The 24269-nt window shown below is 43.9% G+C and overlaps 1 protein-coding gene across 7 annotated transcripts in view; it reads right to left on the bottom strand.

The window, feature by feature from the left end:
• The window catches only part of RUNX2 (RUNX family transcription factor 2), a 228634-nt gene that overhangs the window by 104379 nt on the left and 99986 nt on the right, over nucleotides 1-24269 (bottom strand). For all 7 annotated transcript variants that reach the window (XM_076332625.1, XM_076332627.1, XM_076332626.1 and 4 more), the window contains one exon: nucleotides 7390-7563. In XM_076332625.1, coding sequence (XP_076188740.1) covers nucleotides 7390-7563 — 174 coding nt within the window. The remainder of the gene's footprint in view (nucleotides 1-7389; nucleotides 7564-24269) is intronic.

The following is a 24269-nucleotide window of genomic DNA, read 5'->3' as shown; positions in this document are numbered from 1 at the left end:
CCAACCTCAGCACCGCATTACGGCATTTCTTTTTTATATATATATTTGATTTCAGCTCTTCATGAGTCCAATACTGTAAGATTTTAAACTGCAAAGTACTTTAGAGAAAGAGAAAAGAGAGGATGGACTGTTAGTGAAGACATGGCTGAGGTCATGATAGAAGCAGGGTGGGGAATTTTGCCTTGGGGCTGACTAGCTTCAAGCGTTATCTTTGGCCCGTTAGGAAACTGGAAACTGAAGATAACAAGTTTCATCAGATCCTGAAGTGAATACCCTAAAATCCCAGCAGTACTTAAAGGGGGCTTACAGAAAAGATGGCAGTAAACTTTTTAGCAGGGCCTGTTGCGACAGGACAAGGGGGAATGGCTTTAAACTAAAGGGGGGTAGACTGAAACTAGATCTAAGGAAGACATTTTTTACACTGAGGGTGGTGAAACACTGGCACAGGTTGCCCAGAGAGGTGGTGGATGCCCCATCCCTGGAAACATTCCAGGTCAGGTTGGACGGGGCTCTGAGCAACCTGCTCTAGTTGCAGATGTCCCTGCCCACGGCAGGGGGGTTGGACTGGATGACCTTTAGAGGTCCTTTCCAACCCAAACTATTCTATGATTCTATTCTATGTTTCTATGAAAACCAGCCTCTGCTCACTGATAGCAGCCAAGGTTTGCATGGACATGTGAGGAGAGAGCAGCGAAACACCCTTGCCTTGCCAAGTCACAGGTGATCTGCTAGCCCCCAGGGTAAACATTACTGCTTAGCAGCGTTGCACAATCCCCAGGGTAAAACATCGCGAGGCAGAGTCCAAAGCCACCCCGTCTAGTCCTCGAAGGTGGACGTGCAGCTGGGTCTCATGCAGCACCCTTTGGTCCCACCAGCAGATGTTCCCTGCAACACCGCTGGAGCCGAGACTTCAGCCACCGAGGTGCAACCAGCCCGTCTCTTCTGGTTCCACACACCACCAAACCAAATCTCCTGGGGGGAAGGAGGGTGCCAGGGGTGTCATGGGAAGGTGCCTGACAGTGCTTCTGGGGCAGATCCAAGCAGATGCTTGTGGGGGAAACACAACGATGTCCTTAGGAGGGTCACTTCCTCCTCGCTTGGGCACAGAAGAGGTGGAGTGGCTATTTAGCCGTACCAGCAGGGATGAAGCTACGAGTGGATTTGTGAGAGGTATTCCTTGGTCTGCTACGCCAAAGACCAGCTTCCCCGTTCGCTCTGGCTGGAGGGCTCACACGTGTCTGCCACGTCCCTGTGGGCCAGGGGCTTTACACCAAAGCACCACATGCTCTGGCAGGCACAGGACCTCTTCCCAATCATGAAAAGCCCAGAATAGATGAGAAACCCCAGAGCTCTGAGGCAGAGCAAACGTGGATTCCTCCTTAAAGGAATCGCTCGAAAACAAGGGAAAATGCTACTACCAAAATACACTGAACAGCTCCGGAGAAAGCGTCCCACCTTCCCGTATAGCAACCATGGGGAAGGTCTAGTTCAATGACAGCAAAGGAGGCAGAGGGCCACTTTGAATTGGCATTTGCACTTGAAAGTTTTGGAGTGATTACTAAGACCAGTATTCTTTTTGTAAACATTTCTGTTACGCCTGCGTGGGTGCGAAGAAAAGTGCGTCTTTCAGCATTTTCGTTCACAACGGGGCATATCGTGCGTATACTAAGAAAGCCTGGGCACAGCTCAGCTGAAACAAGTCAGCGGGGCGAGGTCTAAACTAATGCACAAACAGCTCTGTCCCGTTTGCACTGCCAGGTAAACCTCGCCGAAGCAGGAGATATTGAGTATTGCAAATTATTTTGTGTCTAGGTTTTACTGCCGCATTTACAGTCAGTGGGAGGTATACACGGTTCTTGACTCTTGTGGTCTGTGATTGACTGCAACAATGGACAATGGACATTGATGCTTAATGGACAGTAAGTGGTTTTAAAAATCAGTCTAAGATTGGATGCACGGTATAAAACTAAAAAAAAAAAGAAAGAATGAAAAAAACCCCAGTGACCCATTCTCCCACCGATGACATTGGCTCTCCAGCAATGTGACTTCTCTTCCTTCAGTGGAAATGTTCTGAAGTGTTAATGGAGAGAAGAAAAAACCCATAAATATCCCTGAAGAACGAGTTTTTCCACTGCTTTGGCACTGGATTATGAAGCACACAGATTTACTACAGAAAAAAAATCAATTTCCCATTTCCCAAGCTGAGTTACATGATCTGAGCATGATCACAGGCTCGCAGCTCCTCCGCGTACCGTCTATAACACCCCAGCATCACATGCGTGCATGCACTTCACAAAACCACTCTCATTTCAATCCAGCCATCAGCTCTAGCACTGGCTGCTGCTGACTGTATTAGTGCTACTGCTGACACTAAAAAACAAGCTGTTTGGAGCTATCTTTGGTAAACACTTAAAGCAAATATCCTCACTTCTGATCTTAACAAAGCCAAGATGACTTTCTGCATGAGTAACCCAACTATTGTTGTAACACCGCCCCCCCAGCAAAACAACAACAACAACAAAAATGCAACTTCCTTCTCTTCTCTGACTATTTCTTAGGCATCTTTAAAAGCCCAGGGCTTGATCTGGATTGCCCAGTTCAATCAATGAAGCCAAATCCAATGGAGTTACACCCCAATGTACAGAAGCGTAATTGAGACCAGATTTTGGCCTGAAGAACCTCTAAAACCATTTCTCCTCCCAGCCTCCCAAGAGTCACATTTCTAAAAGAAAAAAAAATAAACTGAACAAGTCATGCCAACAGGGCAACTAAATTGTAAAGGGGGGGGAAAATAAAGTTAAAAGAATACTTTAATAGGAGGGACACAAGCTTTACCAAATGGAGGTTCACAATGGCAACTCCAGTTGCCTGAAGGATGCAATCAATTTGCATGAAATACAGCAGACTGCAGCCACCCTTGCGTTCATGGCAGCAGAAATCCCAGCTCCACTACCTCATCTGCTGAGTCTTGTAGCTTTTATTCCACGTTACAGTGAGCTGAAGGCATAATTCACCCTATAAGCCTATTACTTGGGCTATTTCTAAATTATCTGTTCCAGGCAACCACGTACTTTGCCTGATGTGGTCTCAGATTGATGTGCACCAGCTACAAACTGGTGTGTGCTTCAGAGTGCTGCTGGTCCCAGGTAAAACACAGCCAACCGCTGGCAGGGCACTTGCATAGTGCCGGTCTAATAACAGCTACACAGCTTCTGTTTCAAACCTGTCCTGCAGCTGATGGTCTCGGAGAACAGACATTAGTCTTTGAGGCAGATGCTGCACAGCTTCATATCCAGAGCCCAGGACAACACTGTGATGAGCACAGCTTTCTGCCTTCTCCTTGACTCTGCAAAAGGGCAGCGTCCAGCCCATTGCCTGCGAGTCCTGAATGGGGGAATTAAGGAGGGCCCAGCTGGTAGTACCATCCTCATCCTCCATCTGAGAGTTGAAGGTGCTTTCTGCCCAGGGTCTTCTCAGCAGACTCAGTTTACACTGTCCCCTGAAACCGGTCCCTGCCTGTCAGTGGAGGTGGGTGCCCCCACTAACTTCCAGGTAAGCCAGCTCTGAAGCCTTTAAACCTGCTTCCTACAACCCTAAAAATGATGAGAAACTGAAGCATAACGTTGCTGAAGTGCAGGGTGGGGGGGAAGAGGAAAAGGGAAAAAAAAAGATTTCACGGGACCTGCTTTTGAGTGCTGTTATTTCAGCGATGAAAGTCACAGGTTGCCTATAGATCAGACGGTGCCACAGCGGTGATGGAGCATGAAACCTCACTTAACTCCCACTTCTCAGCCCCTGCAGCCCAGCCACCGGGGTCCTCGCGCCGACCACATTCCTGCCATTACACCCATGGCTTTTCCTGGCCGATAGAAGCTAGTCCTCACCGGTTGCATTTTAGAAAAACAACAGCTTTCCTCCTTTCATACTGCACCACTGATGCAACAGCTCGATGTCTGAACAGGAACGTAATCGGATACGTGAGCAAGTTGTGCGAGTGCCGTTAGGGAAAAGGAAAAAAAATAAAAAAGCAAATATACCAGTATCCAAATGTGAACAGACAGGATTCCTGATTTACGGGCAGCAAGCAGGGTTCAAATTGAATCTGCATTGCCTCAGTAAAGGCATCTGCTTATTGGACGATTTGTTTTTTAATGACCCTTCGATGTTGCTTTTGCAGAATCCTAGTTAAAATGCCATGTTGAATGAGGGCAACTCTGTGCCTTGTACTGCCACAGCCTGGCCCTCTGGTAGGTTTAGGACTGTGCCGTGATTTGTAAAACCTGTACTCTGATACTCTAGGAAAATAAACACAACCCAGACAGAGAAAAGAAATATAAGAGTGAACCCCAAAGTGCTGAGTTCTTTCAGACTCAGGTGTGGGCCAGCTTTAAATATTATTTCTGTTTAATCATGCAATAGCTATGCAAGACCTCAAGTGGAACGAAACAAAAACAGTTTATGTGCTTACTAGCAATAATATGGATTTTGTCATAGGAAACCAGTATTTACTGTTACAGTTATTAGGAATTAATTATTTTCCCTAAATTACTAGGTAAAAAGATTAAGAAACAAAGGTATTTCTAAAGGAATGCTTGGTTAATGCTTGGTTAATTCCAATAAAGGTAATAAAAAAATCCTTGTTTTTTGGACAAGGATCTATTCTCCTTTTAATACATACCCAAGCCATACCAGCCCAGTGACCATGTTAAGAAGCCAGTGGGTAATTCCCACTGAATATTGCACCACAACAAGGAAACTGGTGGAGATGGACAGCCCAACCAGCTCGCTCCCTACTACCACACCAAACAGGCGGACGTTTAGCAATTTCCCATGGTCACCTAACACCCGATCAAAGAGGTGCCTCGTCTGCGGCATCAACTTTGTCTCTCATTGGCACGGTTTGTGTGGCAGCGAGCATCCATTCATCCCAGAAGAACTCTGGGATGTCTGCAAAAAGCATCCCAGCACTTTGGTGGAAGATCAAAGCACGTAGAGCTTTACAGATTACAATCAACGTCCTGAAAACGAGCACCAAAAAGCCTTGTGGGGAAGCCAGCGCAACTCACAGAGCTTGCACCGATGTAACATGCTCACGCTAATCGCCTTATTAAATGGGAGGGCTACCAGTAAGCTAACGAGTAGCCTTGGAGGGCTGGGTGTTTGACTTTTCTAAATTGAGGAGGAGACAAGGGTGGGGAATAACGTGGCAAATACTGTACTGGACCACAATACAGCCCTGTATTCACTGCAAACTTTAATAAGCACCCGAGTCTTCACTGCTTTGGGGGAAATGAGAGCAATTTGGGATTCTAAAGTATCCCACGACCATAAGTTTATCCAGCAAGAAAAGTGCATAACCCACAATAGATGGGAAAGTCAGCCTGCCTTCCTTGGTGCAGCTCACCTCCCTCTGCCCTACCAGCACCGCATCTTGCCTCTCTTGATGAAGTCTCAGCCGGTACTTTGAACTGCTACCTCTTAAATTTGCAGAGAAGACAGCGAATGCCACACAGCTTTGTTTCCAGTCAGGCTTATTTAAAGCTCATCTGAAGTTTTCACCTCCCGGATCTGTAAATGCTGCTGCCGATTCATAACGAGGCAGAGAAGTACTCTATTAATCAAACCCAGCAGAACATTTTCTACAGGAGGCATTTATATGAATGAGAGCAACATATGAGGTTACACTGAGCTAGGAAGAAAATTACAAGGGGATCTCAGTTCTCGTGCTTCAGGGCATAAGCTGATCACCAGATGGGGTCAGGAAGAATTTCACCCTCCTTCGTTCCTAGATATAGTGTTGCACAATAGGTAAACTATGGAGGCACTAGGAAGAAGGCAAAAAGCTGATTATAGCCCCGGTTTTCCCCCCTGCTTTCTTGGGAACTATGTCCCCAAACACTGCCAGACAGAAGACAGTAGGTTAGGAAAAATACCGGGCTTCATTTTGGCAGTTCTTACCCAAAAAATGATATGCACAGGAGCCCTGACTTCACATGTCCAACTAACAAAACACTAAGCCCAGCCAGAAAACCTGCTCTGGGAAGCTGGTGGGCAGCAGACACCTTGTAATGAGTACTATCGACATATTTAATATATTATAAATATTTTACGCTAGTTAAAGCTAGACTTCTAGATCTGGGAGAACTTTGCCACAGCTCATGGGAACAATATTTTTGTTTCAATTCTCTGAGTGCTTCGGGTTCAAATTAACCCACTTAACTTCTCTTTCTTACTGCAAATTAATAAACCAGTGGAACTTAAAAAACAAGAAAAAGAAAGAAGAAGAAAGCCACAACACTTTGTTAAAACCGCTAAGTTTCAGCTGGTATCATGTCAAAACCACTTGAAACATGAAACCAGAAATCTTCCTAGGTTGACTCAAAGACTATGTCTATACTAGGAGTGCTTTACCAGTGAAGGAATACTGGTATATAAGATTGGCAAAGGTCTCCTGGTATAGATGCAACAGTAGCAGCAAAACCGAGTTTTAAACTAGTCTAGTAAATTGAGCCAGGAGTTTTGTCGATGGACTTGCATCTAGGTGAAGTTCTCCAACAGTTCTAGCAAGTGAATTGGTCAGGGGCAACGCCTCTTCACATCCTGGGTAGACACAAATACGTCAGCACAAGTTTTGAGTGTAGAAATGGCCAAAATTAGGTAGAGGTTGTTTTGACACTCTTTTGAAAAAATTAACCAGCTCTGAATTTAGAAAAATTACAAAATCGGTTTATTTTGTAGCCTTCACAGTTTTGTTGCAAACTTCTGGCATAGCTGCAGTTAAACGTCTTATTTCGGTCTTATAATCTGTGACACATGGTACTTTATGATTTCTCTCAGCACAATGAAATCTGTCTCTCAGCATGCAATCATAAATATTGCATACAACCCTCACAAGCAACCTTCGGAGATTTCTCCATAACCCAGATGATTGTTTATTGTAACAGTGGTCAGCGCTGGTGCTAGAAGGAAACCGCCACGTGAGAAAATTGTATTATTATTCCGATATAAAGACCATTAAATGCTGGCCGCTTCCCTCAACACCAGTGCAAAATAAAAACGCTGAATAAAAATGTTCATTCTAATATGTACTATTGCACACACGGAGGACAAGGCAGAGCAACGTGGCAGTTAGCATTTCACCAGATTCCTACTCAATTTACCCAGATTGACTATTTTGGACTATTTTGGGCTTACGGAAAAAAGGTATTTTAAAAAAAGAAAGACATTTTCAGCTACAAACACTATAGAAAAATCCACTTCCCACCTAGCTTTGCTTGGAACACATCTCTCACTCTGTAACAGCCTCTTTTACTGCAGTTGAGACACAAATATCCATAAGCAATTACTACCGTTGCCTGTGCAAGTCAAACCTATGGTTCTGTCTCTTACCTGTAATCTGACTCTGTCCTTGTGGATTAAAAGGACTTGGTGCAGAGTTCAGAGAGGGCCGTGGGCTCTGGGTCGGGACCCCTACTCTCATACTGGGATGAGGAATGCGCCCTAAATCACTGAGGCGTTCAGAGAACAAACTAGGTTTAGAGTCATCAAGCTTCTGTCTGTGCCCTGGAAACAGCAAATCATAAAATAAAAGCGTTAATAACAAGATTTAGTAATTTAACACACCCCAAAAAAACCCCAAAATGGCCTCTAAGGACCTGTTATTAGATTTAACGGACTTACAGGTATCTCAGCTACCCCCGATAACACAGCAAGATCGGTGGGGTGATTTGTGTTTTGGGCATGGTTGTGCTGGTGAAAGCCTTATCGAGTACAACTGTGCCCATACAGATGTGTAACATGTTGCAATTTGGATCAAAATAAGCACTTATGAGGACACCCACACAAGGTCTTTTTTTTTTTTTTTGCTGCTTTAACTACACTAAGTAGTTAAAGGGGCAAACTTTCTTGTCCAAAAGCAAGCCTCATATGTAAGTACAAGTTATCAAGTGGGACAGTTATTCCATGCCTGGTTTATGTGTTGTGGATTTTTGCTAAGAAAATGCAAGCTTTTCTTTTCCCCTTATTTTTTTCTTTAACTCTGTCACAGTTAGTCATTAGCTTTCATTCCTCTGGGAGATTTTCTTAAAAGTAAATAGTCACTGTCATTTGAGATGACCAGGATCGCAAGGAAAACCTTCAAAGCTGCTGGCCAAGACTGGGTCCTACACTCCCTTGCATGGTCACCCTTCCTCAGTGCTCCTCCTTCTCTCCCCAAAAACAGGCTAACTGCCCTCTTGCCATATGGCCGCACTGGGAAAAGTCATTTAGGGGTGCTCGGTTGTCAAAATGTAGAGGGGAAAAATGGCAAAAGCAACAGGATGCCACAACTGGTACTGCTCATATTGTCATTGAGATGTTTCAAGAGTAAAGGCTTTCCTTCTCTAATTGTTGTATTTTTGCTCCTAGGTTTAATTTCTTTCCAAAGTAGTTATAGGATGCTCCTCGCTCAATGGTGCCTTTGAATGTGAGGCGCAGAAGGTGTTATTTCTATCATATGGAGAAACAGGCATGCAGAGAGATTAAGGTCAGGACTAATTTTACTTAACTTTAGCCATTCATAAATCAGGCACCTAGTCTAAACTCTTCTAATGTAGACTTCCTCTACAGTTAATGGAAAGAAATAGCTACTTCCAGAGGGCAATTAATCTCATTTGTCTCTAACACCAGTCTTAAAACGGGATGATTCACCTTCTGAATTTGCTTTCTCTTCCTTCTCTGGTCAGAGAGGGAGCACACATGACTAGTTTAATTAGACACCCTCACCATTAGTCAACATTAAATGGAATGAATCTTACCCTAAGTTACCAACCAAGGTCACACAAAAAGCCTCTGGGCAGAGCTGGAACAGGGGCCCAGACCCCCCTGATTGCAACCCAGAACCACGTCTGCCTCCATCCCTGTAAGCAGTGCCGGGGCACAGGCACAAGAAATAACTGGGTAGGATATTTTTATGCTTTTAACAATAAGAAGGGTCCCTGGTAGGGTTTGGGCTTGAACCCTTCCAGATGATCCCCAGTGGCTTGAGATAATTCGCGTTGTCTCTCAGCAGTGTGAACGCAGCCATCTGTCTGGAGGCTACGAGAGCTCAGCTTTGCAGACACAGTCAGATTGTCCCTTCGGTCTTAGGGCTAGAGAACCAATTCTGGCACTGCTTAATTTATTTTAAAAGCATAAATGAGGCCACTGAATCTTGAGATTGAACTATCAGACTACCACTCTGAAAAAAAATGCCTTTTAATGGTGCCTCTAACCACAGTACTGAAGTACCTGGGTTCACATCATCTAACTGGGACCATGGTGCCTACATGACATCGCTAGGCAAAGCGATGTCAGTACTAGACAGCTAAATCCAAACTAGATTCAGAGACATCATGGTTCTAGATAGAGAAGTGAAGGATTCAGGTTGGGAGAGGAGAAGAAACTGGATGGAATTTAATTTTGCAGAAACTTCTCTAGCAATTTAAAACAATTAATTAGTTGACCCATTATTTTGCACTTTGAAGTGTGATTTTCCTCCCCCAGGATGACTGAGTCTAAAAGCAGGGTGTAGGCGGGAGCTTTCTCCTTAAGGAGAAGGTGCTGCTCTATGTTAGAGCTGACATGGGTGGCTACTCCTCTCTTCAGGAGGTATCAATCACTTTAAATGGGGAACGATTTTTGGTGGGCTTGTAACAACTCCGCAATGGCAGCTTAATTAACAGGATAACATCTAACCTGGTAGTCTTTAGCATTATCTTTTCAATCTATTTAAATCACAACTTGTACAAGCTGGGTGCTGCTAAATCTGAAGAAACGACTTTCACACGCACACGCAGTCAGTATTCTCTTGGGATTTCTCCTTCTCCATCTTCTTTTCCTCCACAATTTTTATGCATTTGCTTTTCCCTTTGCCAGTCGTATCTTCCACTCTGTTTTTTAAAGGCATCTCCCTCCCCTCCCCTTTTCTCTTCTACTCATTCCTAATCACATTTCGGCAAATTCAAGAGGGCTCGAAATAAAGGAAACATGATTAGCCTATCTCTGGCCTCACAAGCCAGGGCTGACTTTATCGGGAATGAATCCACCCCCAAAGTGAATTTTATTTTGAGTTTTTGTAGAAAAATCCTGGGCTATGTTCATACAGTGCCCTTTTTGCTAAAGAATCACTAGCAAACTGGTGCACAAGCTATTTTAACTATCTTCAGATAACGCAATGAACGCTTGTTATATAGGTCACCACTCCTACACCAACCTGTGCCCGATAACCCCCAGCTTTGTATTCATCATGCTCTGTTTGCCCGTGCATAGCTTTGCTAGAGAAGAGTTTATATTTAATTATGATGTGTATCATTATTATAATGAACTAGGTCAATCACAGAAAGACAAAATTCAGCAGGATAGCAGTGCACTTCAGTGTAGGTAGGGGGAAAATAAGAAGAAAAAAAGGAAATAAAGAGGAAAAAAAGAGGGGAAAAAAAGAAATAAGAAGAAAGATTCCCACATCTGGTTGAACTGAACTGATCTAGAGATGTGTGGGTTTGGGTGGTGCCACCCCCCCAAAAAAAAAATGTAGGGAAAAGAGAGCTATATGCACATCTGGAAGACCCCAGGCATCAATGGAACTGCAAGTCCCCAGAAACCAGCAAGGGGCCGAAGGCAGACTTGCCTTCCCCTTCTGGACATTTAAAATTTAGGGTTGTAACACGGAGTCATGTTGTGACAAAGAGATCCACAGAAGGAGCCACGCTCCCCCAGTGAAATGTCCCAGTGAGATGAGATTACATTACAGCTTCGCACGTTATGGGTTACTATGCTTTGATAAAAGCTAAGACGTGCTCACATTGAAAGTAAGCAGGAAACTCAACAAAAACTTCATATTCGGGAGGTGCTCACAAAGAAGTGTAGGCAACTTAAATAAATCTCTTGCCCTGATTCCTGTGCAGAAAAAAAAATAAAATCCTGTTAACTACAGAGGAGCCATGAAGTATGGGCTGAAAACACTCTAAAAAGGCCTTCTGAGTAGCACATAAGCAGCAGCAATGAAATATGTGATACATGTTTAAAACTCATTCCACAAGCTGCTTTTCATCTCTCATTGATATATGTGTCCGTTGACAGAGAAATTCCTGATCCCAGGGGAGTGTGCTAAGAAAAGCTGTATTCCTTGGTCTCAGTCATGAGGCGTAATTTTATTTCAGGAAAAAAGATTAGGGTAGCAAGTGTGGATAGCTCAGGGAGAATCAGTGATCTGCTGCAGCAGTGAGTACATTAAAAAGCCATATAAAATCTACAAAAAGAATAGAATAAAATAATGTTGCAGCTATCCCAATGCCTGCAACGCTACATTTAGTGCCAGTTGCTCTGTTACAAAGATGATTTTGTGGAATGGATTGGGCTTGGAGGGGGACAAAATGGTTACGGACACAGGCAGTCTTGGATACGAAATGCAGTCAGAAAGATTGAGGCTGTCCCATGAGTTACTGAATAAGGATGGGACCCAGCGGCCACTGGAGTAGATCAGGTCACAGGCAAGGAGATGGGAAAGAGAAGAGAAAAATTGAGAGTTAATAGCCAAAAGCTATACAAGCTGTTCTGATTTTTCTGTTGTCATAGTACGAAACATGTTAGATATTAGAAATCCATTATTTGCTCCAAAATGACGAGCAATATTCTGGTCTCTTACCACTACTCAGCTATTTCAAGCCAAACACCAACCTGAGTATTAGTTTCTGGAGACAGAAAGCATTGCCATTAACCCACCCCAGTACCAGTTTTGGCCATTTTACATGAAGCAAACCAGAAAATAGTACTGAGAGAGTGCAATAAAGTCAGTGCAAACTGCAGCCAGCAGGACGGTGCCTGCGCTGCTGCTTCAGCTCGCCAGTCCAGGACGGCCTCAGAACATGTTAAAATGGCCCATAGAAGCTAATGTTCAATTATCACGTCCCAGGCATGGCAGAAGATGTGAGGAGGCTTCATCTCCAGCTTAATCATTTCAGTTTAAACTAAATGAAGGAATGTCTCCCAGATCAAAGCAAGGCAATCTTGAGTCTGCTGGATGTGGTAACTGGAAAGGGACGTGAGCTCGTCTCTCATCACTGAACTTCCACCGCTCTGCTGGAGAAGTCAAGATGTAAATCGGGCCGTGGAAGAGGCTGACTTGCAGAATGTAAATGTGGTGTTGATGCTTGAAGATTTTTACCTCCTCGGGGAGGAGGGGTGTGCGTTTTTATCTTTCAGCTTGTGGGTGTGGAACTGAAAACTAATCAGATTATGCTACACGTGGCCTCGCCAGATGCTGACACTCAGGGACTCCCTTTCTTTGTACCGTGTACACCACCCGCCAGTTTTTTTGTGTGTGTTTTTTTTTTCTGTTACCAAGGAGATCTGGTTACCAGATTTTCAACAGATGCTTTTATCATTCTCAAGCGGGTTAGCTATTTTCAGTCATTGCCCAGTTCTATCTTTTTTGCTTTTGCCTTAACAACAAGTACCGTGGGAGTCAGGTGTCTCTGTAAAAGAGCCAAGGGAAGGCAGAAAGGTCATGAAAACAAGAACCTGGGCTCTCACCTGCTGGGGACACATTTGCTGGGACTTCCCAAGCAGAATGGAGGGTGATGACCCAACATGAAATACCCCCACAGTTTGTGTTTGCTGTATGTCATGAGTGTGCTCAGCATCAGCTGGTGAAGTTTGGAGAGTCACTCCATGGAGTGACTACAGCTGGAAAAGGCAAACAAAATAAAAATCCTTCAAACGCCAGGGCCAGTAACCGAGGCTTTCTATGGCTCTGGGTTCAGTGCTGAGATTGAAAAAGAAGAAAACATTAATGGAAAAGGGACTTTCCTTCAGGCTAAGGAGTGGCAGAAAGAAGAAGAATCATCTAGTTTACAAGCTATGAATTTATAGCCTATACACCCCAAGCTTTCCCTGACTTCAAGAGAAGCACATCAGAGCCCAAGAACCCAAGTTTTTATTATTCCCACTGTTCTCCAAAGGTGAAGTGCTTTAAAAAGGTAAAGAATGGGCACATTTTTTTCGTACTAACATTATATGCCTTTGAGACAAGCACTCTGATTATGTCTCTCTTAATACTAGCACACTAGTGACATATTTCTGTGTACACACTGTAGAAGACAATTTCACACCACAAAAAAAATAGGTTACATGTGCCCTGAATTCCATCACAAATTCTCTTTAAATTCTCTTTAGATGTCTTCCTGCATTTCATCCCATTTGGTCCTACGGATCAGATGTAACTGGGAGATACTGATATGGGCTTGACTGAGAATTCAGCTACAGGCTTGTAAAGCTGAAGTCAATGGAGCCACATTTGTGCCCCGGTAAAGGAGCTGAGACCTGAGCCTAAGGCTTCTTAACAGCTGTTGTGCGGGGACTGAATAACACTGAGCATTCAGCATGAAGCAAAAATATTCATTGTTCTGTTGCAAATTTCAGACAATACATCATTGCAGCAAGATGTCACTCCAAAGCAGTGTCAATCTATGCTCTGGAGGTAAAAATAAGAGAGCCATAAATCAGCAAAAGCCCAGAAGATGCACGTCAGCCCTTTGCAAGGGAAAATCTCTGAAGCAAGTCACAAGGGTCCCTCTTGTGTCCCTTGTCTTGTGACAAACTGTCATCCCCTGGCTGGATTCCCCCCACCCAGTCCTACCGAACGCACCCAATCCAAAGTTCACGACAAAAAACCCAAAACACAAAAGAGCCAAACAATTTTTACCCAGGAAAGGGAAAAGCTTGGAACCCTTCCAGTCTCTTGGGTAAAGACACAATTATGAGAAGAAAAATATAATCCACCCAAGAGACATAATTACATAATTAGGCCATAGGCTGTGCATAGGAAAGGTTTTTATAGTTCATAAAACAAGGAGCTACATAGGTGCAGTAACTGCAGTTAATTCACTCAATGGAGAAAAAAAAGATGTTTGTTTTTTAAATAGCTGAGGGCACCAGTTTGCATTAGACTGGAGAGCTTATTCTCCCAACTGTACACAGAACCCTGTTAGTGTCAACAGGAGCCACTCAGACGCAGGCAGAAAACAAGACCCTGTCTCTTTTTGTTCTTAAAAAAGACGTATTTTTTACCCAAAGCAGGTAAGGCCTGTACCTGAAACTACTGCAGAAAAATGGCAATAAATAAAGACAGAGGAACGTATGCTGTGGACGGGCTCAGCTCCGATACAACGGATCTAACGTGGCCCATTGCCAAAATCCCACTGAGCTCCTCCTCCCTGACCCCTGCTCTCCTGAAGGTCTGCAGACTACTGGTACGGCTCCAAAAGGGCCAGATCCAGCTCCCAGGGGAACCAGTTACGCTACTGTTTTCCTGGAGCTGTGGCTCCAACCCGGGGTGAGCAGAGGCAGGGGCAGGTTTGAACCTCAGCGTAGAGGTCAAGCCCGCAGAGCATCTCTGGTGTCGATGGTCATCTCCCCACTGACTTACTGGGAGCCAAAAGCAAATGTCAACTCAGCTCCTCTCGCCGGCAGCCCGCCCGGCACGGGACAAAGTCAGAGCTTCCAGCAGGTCGAAGGGAGGAAGGGGCAGGAAGGGTGAGGGCAAACGATCCCATGGGTGTATAACCTGTGTCCCTTCGTGCCCATGGGAATGACTCTAACTCAACCACTGCAAAGCCTTTGAGGATATAAAGTGCTATCAATGCTTTTTAAAATTCAGCTGGGATCTGTGAAAAGCACGCATCCAGCTGAAAGACAGACCCAGAGGTCGGGGTTTTTCAGCAAATGGCAACAGCTGCAAAGGAGCCTCTCGCTCCCAAAATTTCTCTACATAGAGAGGCGAAAAATGCCTGCTGGGAGCAGGGCTCCAGGCTGCTCCTCCGGCAGACAAGGGACTGATGAGGGGCATGTGGCCAGGGCTGAGCCGGCCAGGAATTCTGCACAGGGGAAGTTGTGTTAAAACAGCAAAACTGGAAGATTTAATGAATGAAACCAAAAAGGTGCTTCGAGAAAAAGGACAAGCAGAGCAGGAAGGGGCCGGAGTGGAACTGCTTTTGCACTCCAGCGTTGCAGGATCCACGCTGCCCTCTACTCTGCCCCTCTGCTGCGGTACGGCCTCGGCTCGCCGGTAAATGAGCAAGGTCTCCCCTTGCTGTAGTGGTTTGTTTTTTTTTTTTTCCTTTCTCTTTTCTTTTTGAAAAGCTTTTGAATTCTGACTTGGATCTTGAAGCGTGTTCTGCAAAGCTGAGCAACACCCCGTACGAACATCAGCACAAACCACCCGGGTCGGGGAGGGAGCAGGTGGGACCCCCTTGCGCCACGATGCTCTGCCTTCACCTTTATCCATCCTTCATGAACACAAAGGAATCTGTGTGCACGTGTGCCAGGAAACCAGCTAAACATTGCTGGCATCGCTGCTCGGAGACATTAAAGACAACTCATATAAACAGAGACTGTCACGCAAGCCTCAATCCCTGCCTTAATTCCCTTTGCATGCTGGTATCTGTTACGCTCTCCCCTTCCCCTCCCCCTTTTTTTAGCAGAAGGGGGGAAGAGGGAGAGCAAGGGCTGTCCCGCAAAAGCGCAAGAGCTCCTCATTCTGACTTTATCATTCTCATCCTAACCCAGCAATATCTTTTAATAAGGCTTTCCCCCCCACCCCGAAGGTAGCTATCCTATAAAGAACCCGCCAACTTCTGTTGCTTGCTGTAGCGACCGTCAGTAAAGATCATAGCAAATGAAGGGGGCAAGAGGGGAGGGAGAGGAAAAAAAATCTCCTTGAACTGGCCTCCCTCCAGCTGGCAGGAGGGGATGGTTTTCTTAACGCTTGCGAAACCCGATTACTTTAAAAGAACGAAAAGGGGGGGCGATGTAAACACAGCCATTAAACCAGATTTAAGGCGCTTAGTTTAAATCTAGTCTAAGAGCTGTCCGATGCTACGCTGCTCTGCTCTCTAGACATCAATAAGGTGCATTTTCATTTTTGGTTTTGTTTTACACCCCCAAAACCAGGCGCGTATTGCAGGCTGTACGCTGCGGTTACAATGGGAATTCAGGCATGGAAGAAACAACAGTTAAGCAATAATAGATGGATGTGTGCGTGTTTGCACTGTATCTTTCAACAGATTGTTTTGCTGTGTTAGAAGACTACTGTGTTTATATCCATGCAGCAGGTTTTAAGCAGATTGTTTAAACTTGATTAAAGTGGGATATTTCTAAAATAACCTTACTAATAAAATTCAGATGGCTAAAGAAACCTGAAAACGTGGTTAAAAATAAAAAAGATGCCATTTCAATCTACACTGGCAGGAGTAACATGATATAAACTCCAAAAGAAAACAGTCTTTACAAGTTCGACTTCAAGGATTATCTTGTGTATCAGCACCCTCTGTAGCAGAGTAGCATTTATCCACGTATCCACCCATGTTAATGCTGTTGCACAATTTACTACAGCCATGATAGACAGATAATTGCTTTATCCACCCAAGTGTAATAAACGGAGTCTACTGTGTTAATCCTTGTATTCTTATTGTCTGCGAATGCCAAGTAAGGGAGAGACGTACACTGAAAACCCTACCCTCTCCTTCCAAAACTACTGGAGTTTACTCACCCTCAGACCTGCTAAAGTGTTCTTATTGCATTCCACTCCCCTGCTTGCAGCGCCAAGTACTTTGAGTAGTGTCAAGTTATTGTTATATAAAGGGCACCTACACTCAGGCTATACGGAGGCAGAAGCCAGGATGCAGCAGCCTTTAGAAAAAAAAAAACAACCACCCTCAAACATCTTTTCCTACTCAGTAAGTAAAACAGGCCAAGTATTATTTGTTCCTGGGCATAGCATAGAAAGTAATTAACCTGTCCTTCTAAAACTGGACAACTATTCAGTTTGTGTGGAGTCTGTCTGACTGTTGAGAAATGTCATTTAGCTGCTGGCCCATCAGCGTTTTCCACAAAAATCTGTAAAGATTTTTTATTTTGAATGTCAAAAACAGGCGTATCCTTTAAAAGGTTTACAGATTCCTGGCGGTTTCATGAGCTTAGGTTTGTGGCACCAAATTTGTAATGACAGTTTGATGGATGTCTCCCTTTCTTCCTCCTGAAAGGCATAAAGAATTGGTGGTTCCCCCAGTAAAAATTATGCTTAATGCTGTTCTTTCCTCTTATTCATACACTCAAGCATGTAAAAAAGTCTCGTGCTGCTGGCAATGAGTGGGTTTATTGGGGCAACTTTCACGTTGCAGAAGGTATGCAACTTTCTGTGTAATCAGAGCACTTGCACCTACACGATGCACAAGTTTCGAAGACGGAGAGCCTTAAGCAGCAAATAAATGATGCAGCTGGGCTTAAGAGAAGAAACGTTGGCCTGAAGATCCTGCCAACAGTCCTGGAGGTGAGTCGCAGTTTTTATCCCCTTGTTATGCTCCACTTCTATCTGCCAACAGCAGCAGGGGCATTTCTGTCTCAGGTGGAAGCTGGGATGGATTAACCTCTGCTTTCAAGTCTTTGAGGGAAAGGAAGTGTCATTTAAAGGCTAAAACATAGCCACAGAGAATGCATGGATGTGAGTTCGGTGTTACAAGGTTGCCTGCTGACTATCACTAGTGATATTGAAATGGAAAGTATTTTATGCATCTTCAGCCAATTAATATTTATTATTTTCTTTAGTAACTTGGATGACACAATACAAAGCATGACTGTAAAATCTTGAGATGACATCCAGTAGGGAGGAGTCCTCCAGACTTTGGAGAAAGGGGTCAGAATTCAAAATTATCTTAGCAAACTGGAGAAACGATATTTGACATGTCATTAGTAAAATGACACGCAGTAAAAGTTAAGTGCATTGCACTACACACTGGAGCAAGAAATCAAATGCTCAAATACACCAGGACGACAAACCTATTTAGCCAGCAGCACTGCGGAGGAAGATCTGGGGGTAGCAGGGAGTTGCAAGTTGAATGTGAGTCAATAATAGGGTTCTGTCTTTTTAAAAATAACATGAAGTAAATGCAGTTCTGGGGAAGATTAATGGTTAAGTTGCATAGAAGACATAGAGGGTAACTATTACACTCTGCTCAGAAGTGGTGAGACATCAGCTGGACTGCTTTATCCAGTTTGGGACACCACCCTCTAAGAAAGATACAGACAAATGAGAGAGAATCCAGAGAAGAGCAACAGGAGCGATAAGAGATTTAGAAAGCATGCTCTACATGGAAAAGTTGAAGGAAATACATTTGTTTAGTCTAGAAAAGAGACGAGCAGGAAAGGACATGATAAGAGTAAAATGTTTTCTAAAGAAAATGGTAATCAATTGATCTCTATGTCAGCTGAGAACAGAACAAGAAAAAGCTGGCTTCATTTGAGGTAAAGGAGATTTAAGAGATTAATGTATGATATTAGCAAACTCCTTTTTAAGTATAAAAGAAAAAAACACAAAAAACAGACTTGGTAAGTAAGTGGAAAGCACAGTACTGGAGGATTTAAGAATTTGGACAGATGTCAGAGATGATCTAAGTATATATAATACTTCCTCTGAGGAAAAATGGACTAGGTCGCCTGAGGTTTCTTTTAGCCCTACTGTTTTAGGACTGAGTGATTGTCTGTGCTTGGTTAAGTCACGTACACAATATTTTTAACATGAGTACATCAAGTCAGGCAGCTCATGCTAACTGTGGGCCTGATGCTGCAAAGAGTTCAGCATCTCCAGCTGCCATGAAAGGGCACAGTGAAACGCGGGCTGTGTCTGCTTAGGTATTCCAGACCACAAGGAACCTGAGTTTGGAAACGCTGGTCTTAACCCCTCTGTGCCAGAGTTTCCTATGGCTCTAACTTCAGAATAACTGTCACTCCTTTGCCTCGCAGTGGATATTACAAGATTGATTTCACCATTAATTTAGCAAGCATGACTCTGAGTTTCCACTAGTTTTCAGGGAAGACACAACAAAGTAAAACTAGAATTTCATGCCCAATGCTCAAGAGTGTTCCTGCATCCCAGATGAAGGTCCAGAAGACCATTAACATCTTACTAGTCCGTGATTGCTTTTGGTTGTTGCTTTCTTATTTGTGCATCTGCTAGTTACTTGAAGAAAGACGGTCTCACACAGAGTAGCCCTGGCCGTCCCCTTCTGCTAAAACCTACGTGCTTCTCTCCATGCCAGTATGAAGAACAAGGGATGTCAAAATGACAGACTTCTTGGGGGAAAAAAACCCACTAAGCCTGGAAGAAAATGTTTTGGGCAACCTATGTCTTGTATGAGAGCGTAAGGAACTCAGCGCAGTGAAAGACTATAAAATCCTGGGATTTTCCAACAAGACAGCCTCATTATTTGCATTATTTGCTCCTGGAAGTGCTTCATTCATAACTATCTCCACTGGATATTGTTTTTTTTCCCTTGGCGGAAAAGAAAAGCTACATTCTGCTGTGAGCTACACAAACACAAATCCCATCCTTGCTACAGAAACTCCAGCCCTGCATACATTCATCTCACACTAAACTCCCCGAGCTGACCGCCTCTACCCTGGACTGGCTGTTTAATAACATCACGCCCAAAACTCAGCAAAGCGTTGCAAGCGCGTGAGATGCATGTGGTTGGCCAAAGTCAAGCCTGTCCTTATGGGCTTTGCAGGTTGCTAATTCAGTGCCTAAACCAGGTGTTTAACCTGCTCAGGGGCGATGCCTCGTACCGAAAGCCCCAGGGGGGACAGAGGGGAGGGAGGTGCGTGACACAACTGCATTTGGCTGCAAGGAATGTAATTTTTTTTAAAGGGCTCTGGCAGGGGGCTGACCCTTTTGCCGACAGTTGTAAAGTTTGTTTAGTAACGGGGAGCCTCCTGTGAACTTAAAAACAATAGGAAAACAGAGTCCTGGAGAATAAATCTTGCCCCCTGCCCTGGTTGCCTGTGCGTTTGGCTACCAGAAGGTAACAAATCCCCAGGAATGCAGGCGGTGGGGGGGATGCGCCTGCGAGACGGAGTTGGAGGGTGGCCAACACAAGCAGCGGGCGATGCCATTCACAGCACGGCAAACTACGCTGATGAACACCCGGAGAAAGCCTGGGAAAGGCCAGGGCTACCACAGGCAAGATGCCCCCTACAACTGCTCCAGCTGCTTCTGCAGGGAGCTCTTCAGGAGCACGTCCCACAGAAACCCCAAATACCTCTTCTACTGCTTCTAGCCATATCGAATTTAGTAGGAAGTGGGCTTCTCCTCAAGGCATGGTGGAGAAGGTCAGTTCAAACAAGACCTGATTTTTATTTCTGAATTCACGATTCTCCCTTGTCCGTACAGCGGGGGAGCTCAGAGGGCACTAATTTTTGGTCACTGGACAGGACGCAGCATATGAGACAGGGAAACCTCTGTCTTATCACCAGTCCCCTGAGCTGCACAATCTTCCCCCAAGTTCATTTTTTAAGGAAGACTATAGCTCACAGGCTCTGCTTCCACCCTGCTGTAACTACTCCATTATTTCACTGCTAAACAGAAATCCACTTGGGCATTACATTGTGGGTGCAATCCGCTGGAAAAAGGAAAATCAAAGAAACAGAAGCTGTAAATGTCTAGTTATAAAAATCACAAGTCGTTCAAATGGGCAGCTGTGAAATTAATAGCTTTCAAAGAGGTACACAAGCATACACATACAGCCCTACCTATAGACATGCTTCGAGCTTGGAAAGACATTAGAACGCAATGGATCATCACTGGCACATGCTTCGAATAATCTCTAACTATTTTATTATTATTTTGGCGAGTCATTACGTTTGGATGCCCACTACAGTGCACCAGTGGAAAACATCTCTGCAACGCAAGAGTGGCAAGGATATTTTATTCTGCTCTCTTAAAACAGGCAGAAATAACACTAAAGTACTTAAATTCTGGAAATACTCATCATCCCTGTGCTATTAATATCATCTCAATAACTCGTTCTATTTAAAGCACGTTTCTTTCTTTGGGTTTTATTTTGCGGGTGGCAAATACTCATTTAATTTGCAGGATAAAAAAGTACGAACCTCCAATTGGAAAAATGGGATTGTATGGGGCCCAAGCCATCCGCCAGAGCCATGAATAGAGACTTTGCCACTGTCTTCACTGGGAGACAGCCTGGCCCTGAAGTCTTTACAGCTTGCACAAATTTGAATTTTATTATTTGCTTTGTTTTTAATGTCATATGGCTCATTTTAAGGAATAATATAGCTGCTTCCACTGTAATGGTTACAGTTACGTGTCTGCGAGGCAAAAAATTGATCCCTCAGTTATGGAATTTTAGATACAAGCTGTGTAGTCTACCTTTTAGCCGTACCGCTTGCTTTTTTTCCATGGAGAAAATAAGGCACACGCAAGCCACTGGCAGCATTTATTACAGGACAACGCGTACATACGAGGGGTTTCTTTTTTCTTTAAGCACAAACCTGATTTAATTCCATCAAAGAATGATGGAAAATAGAACGCAAAGTGCTCTTCCTCTTTTGTCCAAGAAAAGTAAAACAAGCAACGCTGGTGATGCTGAAGAAATTGGATATCTTTTAGTGGTGCGTTGCCTTGGGTTTTTTTACAAGTAAAACTCATCTGTCTTAACCAATTTAAATGAAGTAAAAAGGCAACAACAGAAAAGAGGGATGGAAAACTTTTTCCAGCTTCAACACAAACTGTGAGCAAGTCAAGGCTTAAAAAAATAAAGCAATTTTTTCATTAAAAGTCGACAGAGAGCTCAGCACTATGACAAAGAAAGAAATTTGGTTTTTAACTCTTCTCCAGGTAGGATGGATCAGTCCTCGTCCTTTCGCTCCAGCTTCCCACAAGGCCCATGGGATTATTCTCCTTTTGGCAGCAGAAAAGGAGTTTGGCTGTCAGTTTCCCCATCATTGACCAGTTCTGATGCACAAACAAGTTATTCCTCCCTTGACAGAAGACTCTATGCGCTAACGATTCCCCTTCATCAAATGACCAACATTAGACTAGGACTGAACCTAATTTCTCATCCCTGATGGATCTAGATGGCCAAACTGCTGCCAAGGGTGGTCTGCTGTCAAGAGGCCAAGTCTACCCCCCAGCATCTGCAGCATTTCCAACAGGACATTGGTTTAAAATTAGGTATCTTGTATACAGTAGGGAAAATACGCTCCTTTTTCCACATCGCTGATATTTTCACTGCGTCATTTGAACAGAACATCTATCCCTGACACTCACTCTCTCACCAGGCGTGGTGGTAATTTACTTCCTGCACTGCACTCAGATTTGACAGTGCAAAGTGTTTTTTCCGGTTTTGCTTTTCTTTGATAAAGTTTCTTCATAGTGTTTGAGAATGGCCGATATTAGTGTTTGCTAATGTTTTGATTGTGTTTCTTGCTTTCTTGTTGATTCTGGCTTAAATCTTCACTAAAATAAATGGTATAAAACTGATGTAAGAGGAGAATTGTGGCCACTGAATTTAAAGTGAAAGTCAAGGCTCGCTCACTTGACAGTTAAGATAACTCTACCTCTACCAAGCTCTGTGGTTTTTGCACCTTCGTATTTAGTGTTTGGATGTTTCCTTCTCTGCTTTCACAAAAACAGCGACACGAAAAACTCGTCAAAGGCCGCCTCCTGTAAGGAGCAGCTCCCCCATCCCAGGCAGGGATGGGTACCCAGCTCCTGATGGCTGCTGGGAGTATCCTGAGCACAAGGAGCCAGGCTCTGCCCACGCCGACCCAGGCGCAGGACCACGATCCCGCAGCTCAGCAGGATCAGATGTGACACTGCATTGCCAAAAGGCTATCACATCCCTCATCACACCAGACCAGGCTAATCCCACAGTCACCTGTGAAAGTGGCAGGAGATGACATGCCAGAGAGAAGGATGAGGCGCACCGTAATTAAAACCTGCCCTTTGTATTTTATTTTGCGTGTGCGTGTGAGTTAAGTGGCCTCATTTAAAGTAAGGTAACATCATTTCCACTGGCTGTAGTTTCTAAAAGTACCGTTGCTTATCCTAAACTTAAGCATAACTCATTCTGATGGAGTTTCTCTGTTATGCAGTTTTGGTGTGCACACACGACGGTGCATTCCTTCCGTGTCTCTAATTTTGTTCGGAGGCAGCGCCATTTATTGCTGCTTCAGTACACTGAAAAGCAAGCCTACGTGTGTATGCAAACAAACACACCAGCACCCTCACACGTGCTAAAAATGACATTTTTGTGTCTGCTCACAAAGAAAAAGAAGGATTAATTATGCACAAACATAACAACTTTCTCTAACTCTGCCTGGAGATGTGAAAGAGAAGTGGCCCTGTAATCACGTCTCTTCTGAGAATACTGCCATATGGTTTTAACAGAGGTTTATTTCCTGAAGCAAGAGAGGACTGCAGATTCTCAATCCAACTAAAATAATTATGCAGACAATTTCACTCCATTACTTTCAGTGGAACCCAAGCTGTGTGGTCCTCACATGCTTGCTGACACCTTTAAAGAGACATTAAACCATTTTTACATAAAATTCCCTTAATGGGTGGGATGTAAGATGAATTTCCTGGAAGATTAGCACCTGTCGCATTGCATGAGGCTTGCCTCTGACTGCTGCATTAATTCCCTTTGGTTGGTAGACAGCAAAACTGCGATTGAAGCCTCCAGAATCAACCGTATCTCTAGAGGGAAACTTCTCCCCTTGCTGAAGTTTCCTACGCAATTATTTCTCCTCCCACATTTGACCCTGAAATAGCCCAGGACTTAAGTACAAATGGGTGCCCCCCATTAAGTACAAGGAAATTGAAATATAGCCTTAAATTTCAGCGTTGGGTTATGCTACGAGCACCATGCGGAGACTTTGCTGACAACTTTTTTCAGAGCCACCCCGGGCTGCCAATCTTTCCCCTCAACTAGATAGATCGCAGTATAAAACTTCCAATCTTTCAATCAACAACGGGTAAAAATCCAGGCAAAATGAAACCGCTTTGACTCGAAATAGTAAAATGTGTATTAAAACATCACCTATCCAACTTTGAATGTAAACTACAGGAATCCTGTAAAAACAGGGATGTTAACCAAGACACACAGTGATTAAAGGATATTTTAAAGGGAGACCACCCTTAAAGCGTGGAAATATCCCTTTTGGACTACAATGCAATCTGGCTTTTTTTTTGTAACTGTGTCTGATTTTAGTTACAGTAGCTAGTTTATGGAATTAGCAAACGTGCTATATTTCAGACTAGCAAATCCAATTAAATCAGAAGAAAGCATACACATACTTTTAGTGTGCCAATTTGCCTATGGTGTTAGAAAGACATAATTCCCAGTAGCAAAGGGGTGAGGGAAGGAGAATAAGGTTTGCCACAGGATCAGGGGATTTTT

The sequence above is a fragment of the Aptenodytes patagonicus genome, chromosome 3 (assembly GCF_965638725.1).
Source record: "Aptenodytes patagonicus chromosome 3, bAptPat1.pri.cur, whole genome shotgun sequence".
NCBI classification, from domain to species: domain Eukaryota; kingdom Metazoa; phylum Chordata; class Aves; order Sphenisciformes; family Spheniscidae; genus Aptenodytes; species Aptenodytes patagonicus.
The sequence above is the reverse complement of the archived record's forward strand: the minus strand, read 5'-3'. Positions and strand labels throughout refer to the sequence as shown.